This window comes from Hippoglossus hippoglossus, chromosome 7 (assembly GCF_009819705.1).
Source record: "Hippoglossus hippoglossus isolate fHipHip1 chromosome 7, fHipHip1.pri, whole genome shotgun sequence".
Taxonomy (NCBI): Eukaryota; Metazoa; Chordata; class Actinopteri; order Pleuronectiformes; family Pleuronectidae; genus Hippoglossus; species Hippoglossus hippoglossus.
The window spans coordinates 91907-117517 of record NC_047157.1 but is presented as its reverse complement, the minus strand read 5'-3'; the positions used below and the strand labels follow the sequence as shown (position 1 = coordinate 117517).

At 39.5% G+C, this 25611-nt stretch overlaps 1 protein-coding gene across 1 annotated transcript in view; it reads right to left on the bottom strand.

The window, feature by feature from the left end:
* Positions 1 to 243: 243 nt before the first annotated feature.
* Positions 244 to 25611, bottom strand: part of clcn6 (chloride channel 6) — a 54292-nt gene continuing 28924 nt past the window's right edge. Inside the window, 17 exon segments of the mRNA XM_034590091.1 lie at positions 244 to 1738; positions 1899 to 2024; positions 2163 to 2270; positions 3218 to 3374; positions 4088 to 4248; positions 6006 to 6192; positions 7826 to 7932; positions 8796 to 8952; positions 11176 to 11329; positions 13041 to 13170; positions 13372 to 13483; positions 15003 to 15169; positions 20318 to 20431; positions 22355 to 22467; positions 22470 to 22486; positions 22593 to 22651; positions 23521 to 23588. Of these exon segments, the coding sequence (XP_034445982.1) occupies positions 1658 to 1738; positions 1899 to 2024; positions 2163 to 2270; positions 3218 to 3374; positions 4088 to 4248; positions 6006 to 6192; positions 7826 to 7932; positions 8796 to 8952; positions 11176 to 11329; positions 13041 to 13170; positions 13372 to 13483; positions 15003 to 15169; positions 20318 to 20431; positions 22355 to 22467; positions 22470 to 22486; positions 22593 to 22651; positions 23521 to 23588 (2018 nt within the window). The 3' untranslated portion in view covers positions 244 to 1657.

Sequence of the window (25611 nt, the reverse complement as noted above, 5' to 3'; positions counted from 1 at the left end):
TTATTTCCACCTTTCTGTATTAAGTGCCTTGAGATAATATCTTCTGTGATTAGGCACGATACAAACATTTTCTTTGAATTGAATAATTTTCCAGGGTAGTTTGATGATTATTTTTCCATAAATCTACAAATCATTCGAATAATCCTTGTAGCTCTAAGGAACACATTCAATATTTTAGTTAGATCAGAATTAGTATGTATATCCTCATCTAGTTTATACAAAGTACACGCAGACACTCTGATTGATAAACAAAAAGGACTTTTACTTGAACAATAATAAAGGCACAAGACAGAATTTTATCTAATTGCTGCAGAATTTCTGTGATGTAAAGATAATTCTAATTCTATGCTTAGACCATAAAAGTAACAATGCAACTCTTTGACACTGAATCATTAACAGCACAGGCAGCAAATCATAAAAATATTTAAAAATACTCTCTTGAATAAAATATAATGCAGAGATAAGAAACAAAGATGGGATGTTTAATGTAGATATGTGCCATCATTGATGCTATATTCAAACAACCTGACATACAGTGGACCATCAATACAAAGTACAACTCTGCTTCCTTTTACTTTCCTTTCTCATAAGTTATATTTTAGTTCTTTTAAGAATAACAATAAAATAATGTACTAGGATTATGGACCAAATAGATACAATATTGCTGAAAATTTTGTAGCAGAGTTTTTAACAAAAACATTCAATAGAACAAGTATATTGCAGTTTATCCTCCAGAAATCCTGTCCTATAAATTTCCCATTACATACCAAACCAAAATCATAATCTAAGACTGTCCAATACAGTGCTGACAGTCCTCTTCTTAGTCCTGACACAACATTAAATTGACTGAATGACAGTGAAAATATTACTACATTTCATAATTGCAAAACAATTGTAATTTATCAAATGCTGAAGTGGTTAAACATGTTACTGAATGTCCTACTTGGAATGTAATGACAAGAGTTACTAAAGTTTAGTTTAGTTGCAGCTATGAGGCAATGTGGGCCTGCTTTTAGTGCATATATTCCAGTTACTTAATCAAAAGTAAAGGTACAAACAACAACAACAAATTTAAAGTGCAAACGTGACAAAATTATATCAAAAGGTCAAAAGTTAAATTTCTGAAGACAGTAGATGAAACTGTAATATTACATTTTGGTAGTTTGTTGTGTAGGTGTCAATTTGTTCAACACCAGATCTAAATCACTGACCATTTTTCTTATTGCCCTCAAGTTTTATCTGGAAACCTATATTCAATGAGATATTATTGTCAGGTCTTATTTTTGTAGTTTAGTGCATCACATCTGTCCTTCTATGATAGTGGTTGTTATTTAGGATGCAGATTATGGGATTATGGTTATAAAATGTTTGGGCCCAGTCCCATTACTGAAGCCAGTGGATGTGAGACTAGGCTCCTTGAAGACTGACAATGCCTCAGCTATAAAAAAGGTAAATCTTAAGAGAAAAACCACTGTGCAGCTTCATTTACAGGAGAACAGTGTTCTCCTATAAATAATGTGTGTATGGTGGTAAACTGGGTGTAAATGCCTTGCACGTGTTTGGGAATGTCTAAATGTTTTAAAGAATGGACAGAGACAAAAGCTGAGAACCAGGCTCAATAGAGTTTGGGAAGAGCAGTAGGATAATCTGAGTCGGGTTAAAAAGTGATATAGTGCTGTCGAAGTTTGGCCACAAGGAACTCGTGGGTTAAATTATGTCTTGTGATTATTCCAACAATCTGAAAGAGATCAAAGACAACAAACAACAGTTTTATCAGAGACAGCATTATCTGCAAGTGCAAGTATAACTTAAAGATTTATGTAGTGTAAACCCCATGACACACTGGATTAAATTACATAATGGAGCAACCCTAAAACCTTTGTTCAATGACTACTTACTTCTCCAACAGCATTGACAACTGGTAAGTGTCGCAGGCCCATGGTCCTGAACAGGTTGAATACCTGGGAGATGCGGGTGTTGGGTGACACTATGTAGGGACAAGGGTTCATGTAGGGGGTGACATCCTGGAAACGCAGGAAACGTCAGGTTTTTTTTCAGCCTTTATCAACTCAGAATTACTATTAAATATTGAAAAATTTAACATTTAAAGTTTCTTCATCCAGAAAAGTACTTTTGTAATTCAGCATTTAAATCTGTCTTACCACTATCATGCGGGGGTTGAGCAGGGTTAAGTCCAAATCATGGATGTCAGGGTAACGTGGGTAATCTTCAGTCATTTCTGAATATGACAACCTGGGCTGAGTGGCACTCTGTGATGGAGGGTATGAAGAGACATTCAACTGGATTTGTAAAATTTTATCGTGAATGAACGTTTCCAGATATATTTTGTGGCAGGACTTTGAGCCCTAAAAATACAGATCTAGCTTACTACATACTACATACTAGATCCAAACAGATATGCCAGGAGTAAACAATTTAAAAACTCTGATCCTTAAGATGTCATTATCAAAACTTTATGAGAAATACATGCAATTAGGGCTTGATATTTTGAAGTTTAACCATAAACTTGTATATGTAAAATGTAAACAGAGATGCACATATTTTCTGCATAGTTTTCTCTGTAAAATACAGGTTTTAAGTCCACATACAACGTCTTTTCATACATGTCTGGACCGTGAAATGTTAATTTAACAGTTTTTAGCGGCTCTGTCAGTAATTTACTGCTCTTTGTGTCTATCATTCACGCCTTGCACTGCGCCAACCGCGTTAAGCCAAACCGAGCGTGCCGCCATCTCCTCCGGCTCTCCATACATTTACTAAGTTTACAAATTGAGTTGTTTTTACCCTGTCTGAGTTTACACATGTGTCCGATCACACTGATTGCATGTGTGTGTATGTGTGAGAGAAAGCGAGAGAGACAGCTTTTGGTAAAGACGAGGCATTCTGCAGGAAAACTGTGGAACAAACTCTGAAGCGGAGCCCCTGGGGGAAAAAACTGTGTTTCGTCTTCTTCTTCTTTCCTCTTCTTTCTGGCGGAGTGGTTGTATTTTTGTCAGTGGCAATAACTAGCATTTGTGAGCAGGATTGCAGCGAAACATGGCGCCTTAAGCGTGAGTATAAAAGGGAAGCTGTTGTGTCTCTGTCACAGCTGGTATGAATGATCAACCCTTGATGGGTTGGTCATTGCATAACAGCAACTTAAGTCTCCACAAAATTAGTGTAATTCAATGTAGTGTCCTGTGTGTGGGTGACTTACAGATTGGTTCTCAGCATAGCAAACCCCTCTGATGAGCAGGTTGACTAACTGCGAGCGCAGGATGAGGCCGTGGAAGGTGAGTGGTCTGAAGCGCTCCTCCATGGTCCACTCTTCACTGGGAGACTGATCTGGGTACAAGTTGGGGTAGGGAGCATGCCTGTATGTGAACGGTAACAGTACAATAATTAGAGGAGTTTCATATATATTCAAGAGTTTATAGAACCATATTATCCTAATAGATCTATCTAAATACAACTTTTGGTTCCTGGAGTGTGTAAGAGTAGAATGGGAGGTAGAGCTTTCAGCTACTCAGTATGAGAGAATTTTTGACCATCCTCGTACAGTAAATCTGTTAAATTCAGATGCCCACACAGAGAGGCACCAACTCCAATTCTTTTGCATATTACATCAGTAGCTAGAAGTAAAGGTTAGGTATGCATGCTTTCGTGGATGTGCTGTTGGGATGGGTGACGCAAGATGAGGGACATAAATTGGGATGCTGTGGGAGACATCTTCAGACTTGGGGGTGACAATTGCTGACAAATGTTAGTCTGTTGGTGTTGTATATTAGTTCACCTTCTGGTCTCCTTGATGCATCAAGTCTACATTAAACCCTTCTGCATCAGACATCAGCTGCTGCCTGAGTTCTCTTTTCACCAGCTTCCAGAAAACTTCCATCACACTCAGTAAATGCATACGTAAAAAGGAAATGCAGTACATTATTTCTTTGTTTGCTTTGTCTTCAATGAAGTACTTTAAATCTTCCATGTTATATCAACAGTTTAATAATCCATAAACTCCATCTGGATTTCACTTACATGATCAGGTAACTTTCTATGTGTATGGATGGAACCTATGTTTGTGTCCTACCTCCTCTCTAACATCTGCTGCAGCAGGTCCTCTCCCTCCTCTGCAGGCTCTACCACAGCATTCTGTTCATCACAAACATTCCTCAGCTCGCTGGATGGGTATGACTTCATTGACTGGCAGCGTCGCCGCTGTTCCCCCGCACGGGACATGACACTGGATTTCTGCATGTGACAGAAGTTAACACTGATATAAAAGCTTGCTGCGGTGGTGCACACGTAACTTGAGGTTGAGTCCCGGATCAGTTCTTACACCTACATCCACTATTCAGTAGCAAGAAACAGCCACAGTAATCTTATAAAGTTATATACCACTGCTAACCAGTCAAGTTGCAGGAACTATTGCAACTTTTGCTTCTTGAATCATGGTGTTGAATAATGATGTCTCTTCAGAACATAAAGATATCAGTGAACTTGACCTTTTACCGTATGGTTATAAAATTCCATCGCTTTATCCGATTAGACATTTGTGTTAATTTAGTAACATTTTGAATTTTTCTGTTATAGCTCAAAACCTTTGACGGATGGAAAACCCGAAAACAAACTGCCTCTGTCAAAGCGGCTGCCAACATGGAGGCATTAAAAGAAAGGGGAACTCTTGGATTTGTAACTGGTTAAACCTCGTTGGCAGCATCAACCTCAAGCTCTTTCAGCTATTTTACGATACAAATACATATATTTCAAAGGATTTAATTAAATTTTTTCACCTTGTAGATGAGAAAATGTAGACTTATATACATATACAAATTCCATGAATAACCAAACCAACATTGTAGTCTCTGTAATTTCCAGGTTCTATGTGTTCTGCTGAATTAATGTAACCAAGCCTATCTTTCACTTCACATGTGAAAAGTAAAACGTCAAATTCCCAGTGCCTTATTCAACCTCCACGAACTGGACAAGATAAAATGACCTGGAAGATGCAGACACATGATGACGGCATGTAACTCAGCATTAGTTGCTCATTTGCACATTTCATGAATTTGCCCTTGGACCACCCCCCTAAAACTCTAGAGCTAATAAACCAAACACAAATTCAAATTCAGTACTGTTCAGCACAGGACAGTGGGGGAGTGAGGAGAGAGGACATGTGGCAGGGCAAATCCTTCAGTTTTCTATATATTTATTTGTTTTGTATATAACATGATTGAAGAAAAGAGCATAGGCATAAATCTTGATAGAAGGTAGACATAATTTATGCATTGAGGAACAGGAAATGTTCACGCCTTACTAGCACATTGTACATTGTTGGCACCATTGTAGCAGAAAAGGAGAAAACTAAAAAGACAGAATGGCCCTTTACTCCTCAACAGGAAAAGGAGGGGCGAGGGAGATGATAATTTGGACACACCTGTGAGCCAGAGAGGAGAGGGAAAATCAAACAAAGGTAGCATGGAGTGGAAGCATGTGAAGTGAGAGTAACTGTAGGAAGGAGATCACAAAAAAGATAAACTAGTTTCTGGAAAGTTGATCCAAGAAACGGCTGGATTTATTTCACACACACACACACACACACACACACACACACACACACACACACACACATCCCTCTTTACAAATCGAATTATGAACTGAATGGCATATTATATACAAACGGTTTTGTTCCTGAACACTCTCCCCACACACATAATCTCACACTTGATCTGAACTCGAACTATACTCATCATGAACTCTTAATGGAAGCTTCTTTCATATGTTTATTTGATGGATGGTTAATTGTTCTTATTTGGAAATTAATTTGTTTGCCATTGATTACTGGATATTTTGGTCAATATGAGTTTTTTGTCTGTTTATCAATCATACCTATTTGATTTGATTGTTAACTTGATTGAATTTTAAAGATACTCAACCCCCCTTCTCTTTCCAACTCCGTCTGGGTAGGAAGCTGGACATTTACAGCTTAATTGTTGAGTGGTACATACCTTGAAGCGAATGTTGTTGCTGACCAGGATGTTGCCCTTCACAAATTCCCGCTCATTCTGCCGGTTTTCAGTGACCACTGGGAAGGCATGGTAGATAGTGGTACGGAGTATGCTGACAAGAGACTGGACTCGGGTGTGGGGGTACAGATAAGTCAAGTTGGGCTCCATGATATCACTAGCTGTCAGTCTTGGGAAAATGATGTTGTACACAGATAACATGAAGACAAAAGATAAGCAGTGATGTTAGAATTCACCCAGAATGGCTGTGTAAAAATTGATATCTACAATCAAATTTAGAAAAGTGTTAGAACCCTAAGAGTGAAAGATAGGTACTGACAGACTGCTAATCTGTTTAATCCTTTTGTGTACTGCAGTAACCTGCACATTATACAATATCTGTATTATGTGTATGATCCACAAATACGTAAATATGGACAAAAATCTCTTTAAACATATAAAATTCTACTCTGTCACATCATGTTGAACATCACAGCCTCATGACTACTTTCTTTCTAATTAAACTGTTGGTTTGGTCAGACTTGTTAAAAGGAGCCTCTATAACCTGATGCTTTTAGTTAGGCACACCAAGAGAGGACTGTCCTGACGAAGATTTAAAGGGCTAGTTCACCGAAAAATTTAAAATTCACTCATTATCTACTTATGATTATGCCTATGGGGCGGGTGAAGTGATTCAGTCCACAAAACACTTTTGGAGTTTCAGGGGTAAACAGGGTTGCAGCCAAATCCAATACAATTGAAGTAACTGGTGACCACGTCTTCAAACGTAAAAAAACATTAAATGCCTCATACTGCTCCTGTGGTGTCATCCAAGTGTCCGTAAGCCCCAACATCCAAATTCGACTCGAAACGGCGTCATTTATACCATGTTTTTAGCCTAAATGTCTGCTGATATCCTCCTCTGGAACCTTGTTCACGTTCGTGTGCACGCACACACCGCACAAACTCACACTTCTATGCTCCCGCCCAAGGGTGCATGCGATGTAATCGCTAGTTCCGGTAGCATCACTACTTCAGGTAGCAATGCTGCATAGCTGCAGTTGCTGCTGAGTATCTCTGATGTCGTCACTTGCCCCTTGGTCGAAAGCATAGAGGCGGACGCGCTTGTGCGATGTGTGCGCGCGCAAAGGCTTCGGATGACACCACACGAGCACTAAGGAGGCATTTCAAGTTTTTTTTTAATGTTGGAAGACGTGGTTCGCCACTTACTTCAATTGGATTTGGCTGCAACACTGTTTAACCCTGAAACTCCAAAAGTGTTTTGTGGACTCCACCCCTCCATCAGCATAGTGGTGAGTAGAAAATGAGTGAATTTTCCTTTTTCAGTGAACTATCCCTTTAATTGACTTCAAACTCCGTTTAGAGACCACAGATGCGACAGTAGACTAGATAGCAGCTTCCTCCAGATGGCTGTTAAGATAGTCACCAGAGTAGATGAGCAACAAGTATTAACTGCTTGCAGTTGTGTAGTGGCTAGTAAAAAAGACTCATTAATCTGTATTCTGTCTCTCGTATATAAAAAATAAACAATTTTTTCTGTATGATCAGGTATTTGGGAAATGGTTCAGTTTCTTGCATGCGGACTAGGGAAGACTGAGATCAAACCGCCAACCTTCTGGTGAGAGGACGACCGCTTAAAACCCTATGCCACCGCCCCCCACTTTGACACACAATCATTCTTGGCATCAAGATAGCAGTGGTCTGTTCCAAAATACCAAACTAGCAAAGGATAAATCACAAAATATCTGTGTGCCCCTGAAAAACACAAACCTTAGCCTTGCATATTTAACAATAACTCTTACTTGTCCATCTCAACCTCAGTCTCCCACTCCAGCAGTGGCACTCCTCTTAGTTGAATGTGGATATCATAGATGCCCTTGTTGAAGAAATCTCCAGTCCATTTGGCAACCTGATTATCAGCACAACACCATTTACCACATGAGCCCAACAGGAAATACATAAATATATTATACACACCATTTTGTGCTGGTCCAGTACCCTTTTTTGGTTTATAAATGGAGTAATCTGTCTGTCGATTATCTTGACAACCGCTCATCCCAAAAATTCGGTGAATACTGAACTTCCTTGGGTTCTTCGCTAAATACTCGCCAAAGTGGGAAGTCAATCGACTGAACAGTTGTTGAGAATACCAAAACACAGACCGATTCCTCCATTTATCGATAGACTACTGCAGTGTCAAGCTGGAGTACGACCTTTGTTGATTTCATCTGACACCATCAAAGGGTTGCACCTCAATTCAAAATAAAACATACGTTTTAAATGAATGAATGATTCTCTCTTTTCTCTCAACTGTTGTAGGTGCTTGAAAATGTATTCATTAAAAAATATTTAGTGGCTGTATCAAAGAGCAAAAAAACAGGTCAACTGGACTTGTTGAGTTTCTTGAAGATGTTTCACCTCATCCAAGCGGCTTCTTCAGCTCTTACTGGCTGCTTTGAGTCCCAAGTATTTCATTTGGAGGGTCGTTAGGAGTCGTTGAGGTTACCTGAGAGGCTGGACCCACCGGTTAGGATCAACGGAACAACGTTGTGAACCCTTCACAACGCTTCGCACAGGAAAGCCAGCTCCTCAGGTCAGAAGGGAACTGAAGAAGCGTCTTTGATGAGAGGTAAAACGTCTTCAAGAAACTCCACCAAGTCCAGTTGACCTGTTTTTAGCACTTGGATATACCATGACCTGGATGACTGTGAATCTCCACAGACATAGAGTGGCTGATTGCAGAAATTGCTAAAATACAGAGTATGACAGTACCATTAGAGTGATCATGATAGGCAGCCCGTATGTGATTTCATTGGTGGATTCAATGAGGATGACAGTCAGACTGATGGTCATTCTGACCACGCCTCCGAGAAAGGCAGCGGCTCCAATGAGAGCAAAGGTCCCTGAATAGATGTCCATTCCTAGTTTCCTACCACAGCACAAACACACAATAAGAACCAGCATCAGTCCATTAGGTGGAAAATCAAAGTGTGATGTAATGGTAACAGCAAAGGAAGTGAAAGAAAGTGAGAGAGTTAAAAAACATACCATCCCATCACTAAGATATAATAATAATAAAATAGTTTTCCATTACGATGACACTGCATTTATAAAATTATTTTATAAATTAGTTATGTATTAGTCCTGGACACGTTTTTGTGAGTTAGATTCAGTCAACCACACCCTTTTAATTTACTGGGGATTTTAAGTCAAATAAACACTTTTTCATCTAGTTTTAGTTACATTATATTACATGTCATTTAGCTGACGCATTTATCCAAAGTAACTTACAATTAGCATCCATAAGGGGCAATTTTTTGTGGGGGGTTCAGCATCACTTTGGCATGGGCTAGGATTGAGCCGCCAACCAACTGCTCTACCCCCTCAGCCACAGCCGCTCCCTAGATTGATCCTAGTTGATGAAAACACTTGATATTTTAGTGTAGTTTAGTCCAGATCAAGAATAAGTATTTTTGTCAAAGTTAAGCAAACTTTTATCCAAGATTTATCCAACTAATTTAACAATTAGAATCATATATTGTAAGCAGTGTTAAATTTGATCATCATTTCTGATTCCTCACTTGTTTGAACTGCCGCTAGCCTGGCGCTGAAACTCTGCTGTGAGAGGAGCTGCTCCTGCCATCAACGCACCAGTCACGGTACAAGATGTGCTTTTTAGACAAATTGTGCTTTTTTAGGGTTTCAATTCTGAATGCTGATGTCGAAACAGCAAAAGCACTTTTCCCCGCAATGCTTTGGGCCGCACTCTTTGCAGTAAATGCAATGCATCGAGTTGGTCGCTTTTTCATAGCGCAGCTATGTTTAAGTAGGCTCTGGATGTTGATCTGGCTCTGAATCGGATGAAGCCATCTCCAAGGAAGATGGTAAATCAGGATTAGGAGCGGGGGCAGGTGTAACAACTGGAACGACATCCGCCGATGATGTCGGGTCTGTGCTGTGCATTCAACCTGGGGAGCAGGTGCAACGGGCACAGCAGCATTTTTCTTGATGAAAAAATAATCAATTGTTCTCTTCATTGTGAATATAAACCCTCTTTTTTACGTTTGTCCTCTCGTTTTGTGTTCTGTTTGCAAGGAATGTGGGTGTAGTCGACCCAGCATGCTCTCAACCCTTTAGTAACGCACATGCTCACATTAAGCGTGCAATACCTGTCTGTGAGTGTGCATAAAACCCTGTTATACGCTGACAAAATAATCATTTATCAATCTCTTAAATGTTTGTCAAAGGCAAATGTCCATACACCCAGTTGTTTTTGGGACCTGATAAATTTCAGGCGTACTAGTGCAACCAATTACAATGTAAAATATATATTCGCACTCATCATATTTTATTAGCACGGTGCGACTAAAATGGTCGCACTCTGGAGCCCTGCCCAGCAAGCATACTTCTGGGGATACGGATATATCTTCATTTATTTTAGATTTTACTTATTTCTGGGCATTGCCATAAGATATTTATCAGTGATCCCTTTTTACCACAACCATGCCAACATAAGTCCGGCATATTAAGGTTCATTTTGTTTAGCTTCTGTAGGGTTATGTTTGGTATAAAATCTTCAACTTTATACATTTGTATCTAACACATTTTGAGAGAAAATTTTGCATCTTGTTATGGTATCCAATTATTCTAGTGGTAGGTGTTTCCCCAGATCATGTTCCCATTGGGATTTTATTTCATTTATGTAATTGCAAAAGGAGAGTTTATAAAGTTTGGATACTTTACCTCTATTTGTTACAATCTTTTAATTAATTATCTGTATCTTTATCTGTGGCCAGGATAGTCCCGTGATGTAAATTTCTGCAATATAACTTGGGATTAACATCCATCCTTAGCGATCCAATCACAGGTGGAAAGCAATAAGTACATGTGAACACACCCAAATGTGTCCTGAGATCTGATCACTCAGACCACATTTGGAGGTCATTCAGCTAACCTCTGACCTATGAGTTTCATAATGAATTTAAAGTATTTTTACTATTCTCTGTGCACATATGTAACAGGGAGCAGGGGCTGTGAGATAATTTTCTATTACCAATATAAGTCTGACTTGTTTTGATACTTGTGATGGTTTATAGATATTGGGAATGGGGAGCAGGCAGTCATTACAACACGAGGAGAACATTGTTCTTACACTTTGAGGATGTTGGCAACCAGACGTCCAAAAGCCGCCCCACAGAGCAATGAGGGGACAAAGAGACCACTGGGTACAGACACACCATAGGTCCAACAGGCCAACAGGAAGTACAGCACAAAGAACACGGACAGAGTCACAGGGCTGAAGGTACCTGTGGAGATAAGGAAGGCAATGACCAGTCAGTAAAAAAATAAATACCACCTGAAACGGAGCAATTTTATTGACATTTTAGAGCCTGCACACACACACATAGAGAGAGAGAGAGAGAGCGAGAGAGAGAGAGAGAGAGAGAGAGAGAGAGAGAGAGAGGATAGGATTTCCAATAGGACCATGGGCACACAAAATTTTATTAAATATTTGAAAGGAACTGTTTGTAAATTTTACTACATTACCAGCTGTTTATTTACCAATCTTGTAGAAACAGCAGGTTCAGTGCTGGACACCGATTACCCCTGTTTCCATCCAGCGGGTCAGCATGGACATTTTGGAGGAGTATAAATACCTGGGAGTGTTTATAGACCGTAAGCTGGACTGGGCTAAGAACACTGATACAAGAAGGGCCAGAGCCGCCTCTATTTCCTGAAGAGACTGAGGTACTTCAACATCTGCCGGACTATGCTGAGGATGTTTTATGAGACTGTGGTGGCCAGTGCTCTCCTGTTTGCTGTTGTGTGCTGGGGCAGCAGACTGAGGGTTGTGGATGCCAACAGACTCAACATACTGATCCACAAGGCCAGTGACAAGGTGGGGGTGGAGCTGGGCTCTCTGACAGCTGTGTCAGACAGGAGGATGCAGTCTAAGTTACATGCCCTCCTGGACAATGTCTCCCACCCTCTCCATGACGTGCTGGTCAAACACAGGAGCACATTCAGTGCAAGACTGAGACCACCATAGAGCAACACAGGAAGTCATTCCTGCCTGTGGCCATCCAACTTTGCAACTCCTCCCTCTGAGTGTCAGACCCTAACCCTTACAATGCCAGCAATATCTGACATATCCATGCTTGCACTGAATACTCAATGTACAGAACGCACATTTTGTACATATTTCATATTTTATTTTATATATTTTTTAAAGTTTTATAAGCTTATATTTCTAATCTTGCATGGAGCTATTGTAACAAACACAATGTCCCCCTGGGATCAATAAAGTATTTCTGATTCTGATTAAGCATCAAATTTCATTACTTTACTCGCCAAGAGCTGTCTCCAGTGAAAAGCAATGCTTATGTTAACTTATGCTTTGCATCTAATTATTACTTCTGTGGTACTACTGAAGGTAGTATCTTCACCAGCTAGTCCTGGTCTGGCCAGCCTGTCATATCACTTTATAATAGATGATCACTGTAGCATCTGCACTGAAGAAGCCCCTAGTTTATGGGTTTTGTTAAGTAGTATTTTATTCCTATTGTTTTTGACTATTCGTTTAGGGCTATGAAAGGTAGCTTTGGTTTTGTTTATTTGATAATTTTATGCCACCCCCAGCCCTACTCCCTTTGTTTCTCCTCACCTGGTTAGGGTTTCGTTCCCTTGTTCTCAACAATAAAACGGCTGTGATGCCTGTTTAAATCTGGCACTTTTGTTACTTCCTGTATCCCTAGACCCCTACTGGATTGTAACAAGGGGTAATTTCAGAATAATATCAATCAATCAAATTTTATTTGTATAGCCCATATTCACAAATCACAATTTGTCTCATAGGGCATTAACAAGGTGTGACATCCTCTGCCCTTAACCCTCAACAAGAGTAAGGAAAAACTACTAAAAAACCCTTTTAACAGGGTAAAAAGAACGTAGAAACCTCAGAGAGAGCCACATGTGAGGGATCTCTCTCCCAGGACGGACAGAAGTGCAATCTCTCACCATCTTGGTGGAGGAGCTGGTGGATGGCAGCTTCCTGTGGGTTGAAGAACAAGGTGGCCATGTCATTGTAGGTCTTATTGGTACAGAAGAACTGACGGATGGTTGAATTGATGTCCTCACTGCCAGACAGCTAAAAAAGAAAAAAATTAATGTGAATATTTAAATACATGATGCTGAAAGTGAGGAGTCTGGTGAATAGACTGTATAGTATGTTTACTGGCCTCAGTTATGCCTCTGTATTTCCAAATTCAGTCAAATGCACACTGCACTCAAAATACTAATTGACTAATTCAGAGGAGAAGAAAAAGTTGTGTTGAGTGTTGATACTTACTGTGGTGTTATGAGAAGTGGGGGGGGGCAGGTCATGACATTCACCTAACAGGATGGAAGCTGCAAATATCACCACTGTTGTCACCATGGCAACCAGCAGACTCTCTAAAACTCTGGAAAAATGCGGAGAATACATCGATATAGCTCCAAATATTAATAGAGGAAAAAGATGGAGGAAGAATGATGATAGGTGAAAATTGATGGAATAAAAAGTTTATCTATGTAATATCTACACAAGTATTCAAGATACAGGCTTCTAGCATAAAATAAATATATCATTGGGGAGCATAGTTTATGGCCACACAATCATTGCTGGAGATTTTAAATAAAGTTTTGGATTGGGCTCTAGATAAAACGACTTCCTTCTATTAATTTTTCAAAAGATAGAATGGCAATCAAATTACTGATGAAGAACCTCAGTTTGATGGATATTTTGAGTTTTGTTAACCGAAAAGAGAGGATAGATTATTTTTTGATAAACAGGGATCTGGTGGAGAGTTCTTAGATTGCATAATTATTGTTTTACGACACAATACACAGGAAGCTCATTCGAGTCACTCAAGCATGACGTTTCTGACTGAGAGGAACCATAACAAAACGCACAAGTGTTTTTTTTCCAGAGTTTTTGGGTTGGTAGACATGCCAGATACCCACATTAACCTGTAGAAGGCCTAACAAAGTAGAATTTGCATGCTATGTCCCCTTTAAGATAGTGGCCACAATTAAATTACTTCTCTATGATACTAAAAAACATCTCTGAGGAAATCTTCAAACAGTATAATCGTCTAATAAATGACTTTTTATGGAATGAAAAAATGCCTAGAATCAGTAGTATGAATAAAAATCTTCACCTCAAAAGATAGCGGTGGTAATATGGAATTATTTTCATCTCAAATTACTTTTGAGATGAATGAGGTAGTAAGGCACTGGCAAATTATTAATCTAACCCTGGATGGGTAAAGAAACAAGTGACACTTGCAGTGCCATCTGGTTTAACAGATCTGTCATCACAAAAAATCCCACAGCAAAACAAAAAGAAGAAGGAGGAAACCTAATTCTACAGCATTTTCATTGGCATGGGCAATGGCACAAAAAAGTAGAACAAGAATGGCTTAAACTCATGACAGAGATGGCCGCCTCTGAAAAAATTATTGCCAGGGTAAAAAACATTCTAAGCAAAACTGGCCAGACATGGCAAAATCTCATGGCTTTTATTGCAGTTGAAAAATCTTAGTAGAGGTGTAGGATACCAGTGGAATAGATTTTGGTGTACTTATATGTAAATGTATATGTTTGGGGTATATATATGAGAGAATTAATGGGGTGCTGGGGAACTTCTTATTGCTGCTGTTAACTGTGTTTTGTTGTTTTTTGTTTTGCTTTAGTTTTTTTGTTTCCCAAATTTCAATGTTCAACTGTCAACATCATTTCTATCTGTAAATATTGTTCTGTATTCAGTTAATGTAAAAAAAATATATATATTTAAATGACAAAAATGTGCAACAAATCTTTTTATATTTGCTTTCCAAAGCACAACTGTTATTAAAGACAGTTACAATCTTTGATTGACCAATGGGATTTTCTATATGAAGATGGACTGCTCCCTCTGTGAACATGTGATGTGACAATCACCTGATTAACTTGGCCTTCGGGTGGATATGTCTGATGCGATACTTCGACAGGCACTTGTTCATGCAGTTGAAGAGTGCCCCCAGCAAGCCACCTACCACCCCCATCAGGACAAAGAAGGCCAGGTCCACAGCTGTCCACAGGTGGCAAGTCTCATCTCCATCTGGACACTGATGAGCAAGGGATTTTACAATGGTGATGCGTTGTATAAGGTTAACATAAAATTTAAATAATTAAAAATAATTATAGCCACGAGCAGCCTTTCGTGCTAACTGTTATTTAAGATCTAAGCTGCACTCAAAAGAATAAAGAGGCTAAATTGCCACAAATTAACATCTAGAGCAACAACAATACAATTTACTAATTGCGTAAGGTGAATAGTTACTTCAGCTGCTGAAGTTCTGTTAAAAGACAGAGACCAAGCACACACGTTTCAACATTACAATGTATGCATTGAATGGTATCAGATGGTAATGATACTTGGTGTGCATTTTCAGGAGATGCATGATGCCAGTGAGTTGAATCAGGACTATGACCTTCAACTGCTGCCTCCTGTTCTGCCTCTTAGCCTTTGCCCCGTTCTCCTCCTCGGCCTCAGGTGAGGACCTGCCTTCTTCCCTGCCTCAGCAATGGTCTTCTACTTATCCTATGGAGCCTTTGCATGTCTACTCGGCCATCAGACTGTCTTGCCGATTGCCTTAACCTGTCTGCTTGGCCCCCACGCCATCCTGCAGCACAGCTTGCCCTGTATGTCTGGCCCTATGTCTGCTGTTCCTGTCTATTATCTGTGGCCCGTCTAGTATTCGGCCATTAGGAGAGCTTTCTGGACTTCTGATGTGTTTGGTTAAGGACTTTTGATTAATCTCTATGGATCTTGTTTAAGGACTTTGGCCATGTTGTATTCCTTTTGTTTGGTTTTTAGATGTACATCTGTGTTTAAACTTTGAGTTCATTATATCTTGTAAATGGATGTATCTGTGGAGGTAGTGTGGAGAAAACCTCCAGCTGAACCAGGGAGCGTTAATTGGCACAGCTGAGGTTAGTTGGCCAATTACACTCCATGGACTAAAAGGCAGCAGGAGAGCTGCCACGAGGGAGAGAAACGCATCAGAAGGACACAGAGCTGAGGAACCTGAAAAGGTTATCGGACAATTTATGTTTTGTTTAATTTTATGTTTGCTGTCCTCATGTTAAACCTAAGATGTTTGTCTCTGGCTGCTGTTGGGAGACCCTGGTGGCAACGTCCATTGCCACAACATCATACTCTTCCACGATTCTATTTGATACCAAATACTTATTAGAAATTAAAAATATTAACATTATATTAAGGGGGGTAAGGGAAAGTTGTAAAAATATTGTTAGATAATATTGTTATCTTCCAAAAATGAAAAACACTTAATTTCAGGGTTATATTGTATTAATGTTCAGATTGAAATAATAGTTGGATTTTTCTAAGTGAAGCACTTGTTTGTTAAGGAATTTGACATACAGCTCATGTGCCTCCCAATAGACAATGTACATTAGCATCAATGTATTAACATTCAACCAAAGTTTCCACAGCATTAGGGAACTTTGCTAGCTACTCAAACAATACAAAAAAATGTAAAAACCAGAAGCAGGATGATAAATTGATTCATTGAATTAATAGAAATTATCATTAAGGCATGGCGCACACAAACACACATACTACCTCCTTGAAAGTACCTGTTAATATGCTAATTCCTACTACACTCCATCTTTTCCTCACTCTGTCCTTCCGACCTTTCATGGTCACTCTGTCCCTCCTCAGCTTCTTTTTTTGACTCACCTGGGGCTTCATTTATAAAACATTTTTTAGGATTTATGCTAAAAGTGTACATGCGCATAAAAGACAAAAATGGTGTTTTGCAAAAAAAAGGATTCTGATTTATAAAACCATGCGCACGCACACCCGAAGACAATTTTCCCTTTTGTAAAGCACAGTCCACCTGCAAACGGGTGAACGTGGAGCTACCTCAAAGTCCGCCATCTACACGCGAACATTTAACAATAAATGGTCAATGCAAGCAACTCATGTATATTAAAATATACTGCTGACCAATGGATTTCTCTTGATTGGTGAATCATGGCATCAAGCTATAAGAAGAGCAACTTTCTGACACAACTACATCGAGGTGATTGTGAATGAGGTGGAGGTGAAGAAAGACAGAATGTTTGTTAGCCACAACAGTGTTGTGATTATTATACCTTAAGCGTGACACCATTAAATGGTGTGTCTTTGGGCATTCAATAAATTTGGTTATGAGAAAAATATTTAATATTAGTATTAAATAAGTTTAATTGACATTAAAGAAAATACACTGATACACTGCTGCTGCTGCGGATAATAAAGTGAATTAGAGTGAGTATGATGGAAAGAACGGTCCCTGAAATATTATATTTCAAGATGTAAGACTAAGTACATGTTGGTCCAGATGTTATAACTGTGTTGTCCACGCCGTCTTGTACTATTTTGATCGTTAGTTTTGTGTTTTAGTGACGCTGTTTTTGGCACGATTTGTAACGGCGGTGAACTGTTGAACGCCCATTTCCCTGTATTAAGTTTGGCACTTTTATATGTTTAGGAGCTGATGTGCAGGCCATAAAATACCGGAAGGACATTAATGGTTTATATTGTCCTTTACAGGTCTGTTTTTCATTTGTTAAATGTTTTAGTTTTCTGTCATTCTACTCCATGCACTTTTTATTTTGACCACCAGGTGTCCGTTTATCCTCTTTATGTGTTGTCATTGATTTTTGGGAATATCTTGTTATAAATATATATAAAATATTCCTTAATAATTTGAATGGCTCTTATCTACTACATCACAAGCTAAATATAGACTTTAATGTCCAATAAGTGTATTTGCATGTGCAGACAATGCGTTCCACATTGCTGAGGGAGCTGATGTTTTTAATGGTTTTATATTGTCCTTTACAGGCAAATAAATCTCCACATTCTCACCCGGCTCTTGGACTCGTTTGTTGAAGTATGCTTTTTCAAATATAACTTTCCGCTTGCTGACGCAGTGTGCAGTGAAGGCTTTGGTGACCCGCATGATTGACTTCTTTTGAGCTTCTGTCAAAGGCAATACATTGAGAAATATCTTCGGTGTCGTCACCAGCCGTATACATAAAGGCATTCACCTGTTTGTCCAGTCCTGATGCTATTCAGTAGCGATCCAACCACTTCAGCCATCTCGGCCATTCATTAGCATTTGTGAAATCGAACTTGCCTGGTGCCCATCTCGTCTTCTCCCTCTGTACTTTTCTTTACTTTCAGGTTTAGTCCGTCTTCACATTTATATTTTACTGTTCGGTTTCGTTGTCACTTATTTCTCCGAACTTCTGACACCATGTTGTGTAATCTTATGGCCCGGATACTCAATGAGGAGGCACTCTGTGTCAGCTACGTGCATTTATTGACATATCCTCAACTTTTATGTGTGTCACGATGTGTAGCAACATCAACCAGAATCCCCATTACATGACAAACAGAATTATATTTTTAAATGATCTTGAAAAAAGAGGCTCTACATAGAAAGGTAAATATTATACAATGTTGTTAAATCATGCCCCACACACACACCTGTCTGCTAATAACCAGATTGGTGAATACTTGTGTTTGTACTGGGATGGTTCTGTTGGGTCGATCTGTGTAATACTGGACTCAATTCAGCACAAAGATTCAAGATCACAGATCAATAGGATCTATATCAGCTGATTAGTCCTCATCATGGGAAAAAAATCATTGGGATCGCTCAACACTCCTTTCCTCCAAATTCTTCCATTCGCGCACTCTCATTGCCAGTGCATCCATCACGCAGCATGACGCACGAGTGTCACCACAGTATTTATATATTTAGAGAAATCGGACCGATTACTTCACACATCAGTGGGATCCTAACCTCCCCTCTGGCATATTATTTGTAAATGGACATTTGAAAGTGAATAGTTTTTCTTAATTTTTTCTGATTGATCTCTAGTGGGCTCTGTGTGCCTGATGTTCACTGCAGCGATTTTATACACACACTTGGAGTTGATGATACACGCACAGTGTTAGAAGTTATTAAAAACTATTAAAGACTCGGCTCTGCAACTCTGCTGTTTAATGCCATCTGAATGTAATTTGCTGTAAGTTGTTTTATATCTTTTTTAATCGAAGATTTCTGTGGAACACTTATTTCGCACAAGCACAATTAACGCTGTTTGTTTTAATGTTAATGATGAAGTGGAGAGAGTAAGGCAGAAATGTTAAGTTTTTGGGAGAGTTGAGTTACGGAAGCCATTTTCAGACATGAACTCTGGACATGGTTGCTTTTCACATATGAAGAACCGAGATGTTCTGGTCAAATGCGTTCACAACAACAAATAAATCTCCTGTGCGTTCAGGTGAATGTCATAGCATGTACGCAATGTAATATTCGGTGTCATATGTGTATCTCCTTTTATCGTCTTGAGATATTTGTTTTCTTTTGGGGATTTTTTCAGCTTTGCATCTGTTGCGTGTTAGAAACATCATCAATATGCCAACTCGCTTATGAATCCTCCTGATAATCTCCTGCTGGATTCTCACATGGGCTTATTTAGACATGATCCCAAGTTTTTACTCAGGGTCACCAGGAGAAACTGCAGAGAATGTCTCCAGCAACTTACTTGGACATTTGTATTCTCACACACAACCATTCTGGATAATATCAGGAGATTTTCCGCAGTTCAGTGCTTGTCTGAAAGCAGCTGAAGTTGCAGTAACAATGTATTTAGTGGAGAATACCTCAAACAGCTGGACATCACTGTGTAATAGTGTGGGTTTGATTATGAGCAGTAATAGATAAAGCACTGAACACATGGGAACATGTTGGGACAAAGGAGCAATTGTTGACACTGATTTACTGATGCCTGTCTGCTGTGAGATATGACTTCAGCCTGGAGAGGGCAGTATCAGTAATACTGAGGGAAGATGGAAGATGTTATAAAAGAAGGGTGTGGCGAAAACTGAGTTGAGGAAAAGGTTGACATGATCAGAGCAAGAGAAGTTTAAGAAGGTTACTGTGATTTTTAAAGGAAGTAACAATATATTCCAGTATTTCTAAACAAAAAGGTGTTTACGGTTTGGTTGGTTATGGCCTTTGTTCCATTAAAAATGTGAAATTCTGTAATCAATACACATTTAATTAGTGATTAGCATTCTTTCTAAAATGGATTTTAGGACATGAATACAAAACATACACTTAAACATATAGTTATGAAATGAGTGATGCTATGAAATGTTGAGAAAGGTTCAGTGAATGACTCTTAACCTTGAACTCTCCAAAGTTGAGCAGACCAGGGAGCTGGAGGCAGCCCCACTTGTTGAAATCGATGCCTGAACGGAAGAAGTTGAGGGTGAAAGTGGCCGACATAGAGCAGAAGAGCTGTGAAAGGAAAATTGTTTAAAATACTTAATGGTTAGTACTCATGCTGCTACTTTCATGTGACTGAAATGTTGTGAAATCTGATGACATCCAGAGCTCAGGATTGTAATCAGATTTTCCTTTCTACTCCGCAATCTCTTTCTTTAATTTTGATAGAAGTAAATTTCTCCTACACGTTTCTTTCTATATTGTTGGAAACCTACTCAAGATAAAGCCGAGTGCTTGTAATGTAGTATCCATTATTTTATTACCCTACATCCTGGCCTCCCCAAAAGTGCTGTAGAAATCTACCAGTTTTTGTGTGTTCATGTGAACTGCTGCCTGGGCACTATTGTTTTGGTCCGTGTGTGTGTGTGTGTGTGTGTGTTTTCATTTTCCAAGATATCTCTGCAAATAATAGACAGATAATAGACAATTTAAAACTTATGTGGTGGGGATATCTCCTCAGTGTTGGATCACTCCTGCAGTAGTGTTGAATGCAGCCCCAGCCTTGACTCCTCCTCCAGCTAAACCTCTAATCAGAGCTAGGCTATATAAGGCACCTGTGAGCCTCTGTCTCTCTCTCTGCTCTTGGTTGTGGCTGGTGGTTGCTGGTAATACAGGTACGTGGCTGAAGTGACTACTCTACCCTGCCAAAGTCATTTTCTGAGTGGCACCCCTGGGCACTCCTTTGGTTAGACTGCCTCGCCACATGTGGTGTCAGCACACATACTCCAATTTTTTTTTCTTTGTTTAAGTTGGGCTAACTTTTATAGTTTTAAAATGGTAATTTTAGATTAATGTAGTAAAATAAAATGTTACCCTTGCAGTTCTAGACCCTGCTATTATTTTGAGTTATTTCAATAAAATACTTGTTGATAAAGAAATGCGTCTGCCTGAAACTCAACAACTGCAGTGTTTCGTGGACTCAAACATTTCAGCCACCCCTCCATTGGTATAGGGGTGAGTACATAATGAGTGAATTATCATTTTTGGGTGAACTATTCCTTTAAAACTGTTGATCCTGGGGTGCCAATCCCCCCCAGGTGGCGTTGCTGTGCAAACCAAATTCAACCATTTACTGCCCCCACCACACTTAAAGGTTCAGTTTGTAGAATTATGACATCTAGTGGTAAAGTTGCATTTTGCAGCTGAATACCCCTCACATCACCCTTCCCCTCCAAACATGAAAGAGAACCTGTGGTAGCCTTCAGTTGTCATAAAAACTCAAAAGGTGTTTAGTTTGTCCAGTCTGGGCTACTGTAAAAAAAACATGGCGGCCTCTGTAGAGGACCCTCTCCTGATGTAAATATAAAGTATTTAAATATAAAGGGCCCATTCTTGGGGAAAGAAAACAATTCATACAATTTAGATGAAACACACTAGTGAAAACATCACTACAATTTTTTTATATTCAATTTCTGCCAGTAGATCCCTTTCATCTAAATCTTACACTTGACCTTTGAATAATTTCCTATGACATGTTAAGTGATTCATTAAGTCAGAAAATGGAATCAAGAAAGCATTTTCAAGTATCTCTAGACATGACCTAAAGCTTTCATAGATCGAAAAAATTATGATCGTACGTTTGGAATTTCATCATGTTAATGAAGTCAGAAAATGACAGGTTTAGTATCCATACATTTTGCAACAAATAAGAATAGAGACAACATACAGCTTAGTTATTAGTATGTCACTCTGAATCAACACAATGTCAATCTGCAGGTGATACTTAACTGAGGGGCGACACCAAGGATACATTGCTTGAGAACCATACATTTCTACGCAAAATGTTGTGCCAATCCACCCATTTATTGAGATATTTCAGTCTGGTGGACCTATCCATATTGCCATCCCTTGAGCCAGAATGGCCGAAAACTATGGAATCAGCGAAAAGACCAGAAATGTTTAAACTCTAGGTGTTCAGTGAGAATGGTTACATACCACTTTCCAAGTGAGGCCCTGGTTCCAAAAAGAGGAGCCCTCCTCCAAACTGAAAAGGGTACCACCTATAGGCGCACCAAAAGCAGCAGCGACTCCAGCAGCGGCACCCGCTGCACAAAGTCACGCTTGTCCCTGAACAAATAAAAAGAAAATATAATATTTGTACCACATTTTGACCTCCAGGAAAGTCATGAACAGTGTGCAGTATTTTTTTAATGAGACTGAACCACCGCCATACCTGTCGCTACGGAAATAGGGAAAATCCAATTTGATCCCTTTGAAGGTAATGCTCTGAAACTGATATGGGGGAAGAAAAATCTGATTACCACACTTGAGCCATAGTCAAATGCATCAGTGCCTGGACATTTACAGCTGGGGTTTTTGCAACTGAATCAAAATATATCCATTAAATTCTAAACCTTGCCAAACTATTTTTAGTCAATCTGAGTGAGTTGAGTCAGTAAATGGTAAATAGCCTATATAGAGAGAGCTTTTCTTGTCTAGATAAAAACTCAAAGTGCTTTACAGTACAGTCTTTTTGCCATTCACACACACATTCATAGAGTGCATCTATAGGCAGCACTTTTTCTATGAGAACAGCACAGCCAGCAAGGGCAATTTGAGGTTCAGTATCTTGCCCAAGGACACTTCTACATGCAGAATGGGGAAGATCGAACCCCATACCTTCTGGTTAGAGGACAATCCGCTCTACCCCCTAAGCTCCAGCTACCTCAAGTTGGGTCAAGACATGTCAAGTACAATGTAGCTGAGAAAGGTTAAGTTAAATTATTCTATCAAATCAAATTAAAAAGAGCCTAGAGAGTGAGAAGATAAAATATCGAATAAATTGATTTATTATGATCGATTATCTAAACTTTGGGCTACTTTTAGACAACACAGTGCAAGTTGTATGGTGAGAACAATGAGAAAAGTGAAGCCAATATGAGGATCCAGTAGTCTCTGAATTAAAAACAAATTCCTTTTTTCGATTTCTGTGCTGAGCTGAAATATGGGGACGGTAACAAAAACAGTTAGGGATTTATACTCAAAAGGCTGTATATGTAGAAGACTGCTAAAGCCATATATTAGCTTCAGCTTAAGTTTTCGGATGTTTATGTTCCTTTCGCTAATTGTTGATGTTGTGTTCAAAATGTCGTGCAGTTTACCTGGGGAAGGCCAGCTCCAACAATGGCTCCACTGTGTATCATTGGACCCTCTTTCCCCACAAACAGACCTGAGTAGACACAGATGAGTCAGAGGCACTGTTCACCCACTACTTCACCAGTACAGGACATAAATGATGGCCCTGATTTCCTGCGCTCCAGCTTCAGCCCTTCTCCGCACTCGGGCTGCTTTCTGGGCGCTCGTGAATAGTCTGCTCTCAGATTTCACCTCTGCTCTGATTTTTTTGTGCAACAACCCTGTCAAAAGAAGGCCAGGTGAGGTGTTGACCACTGGTCAACCAATGACATGAATGATATGATCGCTGCCTCGTTGAGGGCGCGTTCGCTTTACTTCAGAGCGTCCCGTGCAGGCGGTTACTCTTTCATCCTCTCCCGCCCTCCATGGCTATATTATATGGACTTCCCCTTGCTTTCTCTAGGACTTTTGTAATAAAAAGACTGTCATTGTATATACTGCAATATACAGCAAGGGGAAGTCCATATAATAAAGCAGTGGAGGGGGGAGTGGATGAACCCGGTTAAAGAGTAACCGCCCGAATGGGACGCTCTGAATGTAAATTGAATGCGCCCGCAACAAGGCAGGGATTCTATTGGTTGGGGAATTTTGACAGGGTTGTTCCACAAAAAAAATCCAAGAGCAGAGGAGAAATCTGAGAGCAGATGATTCACGAGTGCGCAGAAAGCAGCCCGAGTGCGGAGAAGGGCCGAAGCTGGAACGCAGGAAATCCGTGTGAGCAACAATATATCTGAGTGCAAGCACACAGTTTGAGCAGAAGCAGAGCAAATTTAAGTGCAAGCAGGGGCTATTTGAGTGCAAGGGCAGGGTTTTGATGAAAAGTCATACACAATCTGAACATAAATTCAACAAGTCATGCGCTCAAACTGAAAGACCACGCTCTTGAATAAAGATAGGAAAAAAGCTCCATAGTATTCCTCCATCCCTAAATAGCAATATCTTTATGAACTGAATGATACAATTCTAACTATTAGAAATAAGATCTACCATCTCCTGCCCTCAGTTGACACTGATACACCATCAAGCACTGAAATCTCAAACAGCTGAGAATCCTACCAATTATTTAGACAGTTTCTCTCTGATCACCCTTGATCAGCTGACCACAATAAGCTCATCATCTAAACCCACAACGTCTATCTTAGATCCATTCCTACAAAGATACTTAAAGAAATTCTACCCCTAATTAATAATACTTTACTGAATACAGTCAATCTATCATTATCATCATGATATGTACCACAGTCCTTTTAAGCTAGTTGTAATCAAACCCCTTCTCAAAAAACCAACCCTGGACCCAGAGGTTTTAGCCAACTACAGACCAATATCCAACCTCCCCTTCCTGTCTAAAATCCTCGAGAAGGTTGTAGCCAATCAGCTGTGTGAGTTTCTCCAGGAAAATAATGTATATGAAGACTTTCAGTCAGGGTTTAGAGCCAATCACAGCATGGAGACAGCCTTGGCAAAAGTCACTAATGACCTTCTAATAGCGTCAGATCAGGGGTTTGTGTCTGTCCTCGTTCTGTTAGATCTTAGTGCAGCATTCAACACAATTGACCATCAAATTTTATTACAGAGACTAGAACAGGTAATTAGCATTAAAGGAACCGCCCTATACTGGTTTAAATCCTATTTTTCAGATGGATTCCAATTTGTGCAAATTAATGATGAGCCATCTGTGCACACCAAAGTTAACCATGGTGTTCCACAGGGATCTGCGCTCGGCCCAATTTTATTCTCATTATATATGCTTCCACTAGGAAACATTATCACAACAACCTCTGTAAATATCCACTGCTATGCGGATGGCACCCAGTTATACTTTCTGGTTCAATAAAACCAGAACAGTGTAATCAATTAACTAAATTTCAAGCATGTCTCAAGGACATAAAAACCTGGATGACCTGCAATTTTCTCTTATGAAACTCAGATAAAACAGAGGTTCTAATACTTGGCCCTATACACCTTAGAAATACATTATCTAATGATATAGCTGCGCTAGACGACATTGCCCTTGCTTCCAATGAAACAGTCAAGAATTTGGGATTCATCTTTGATCC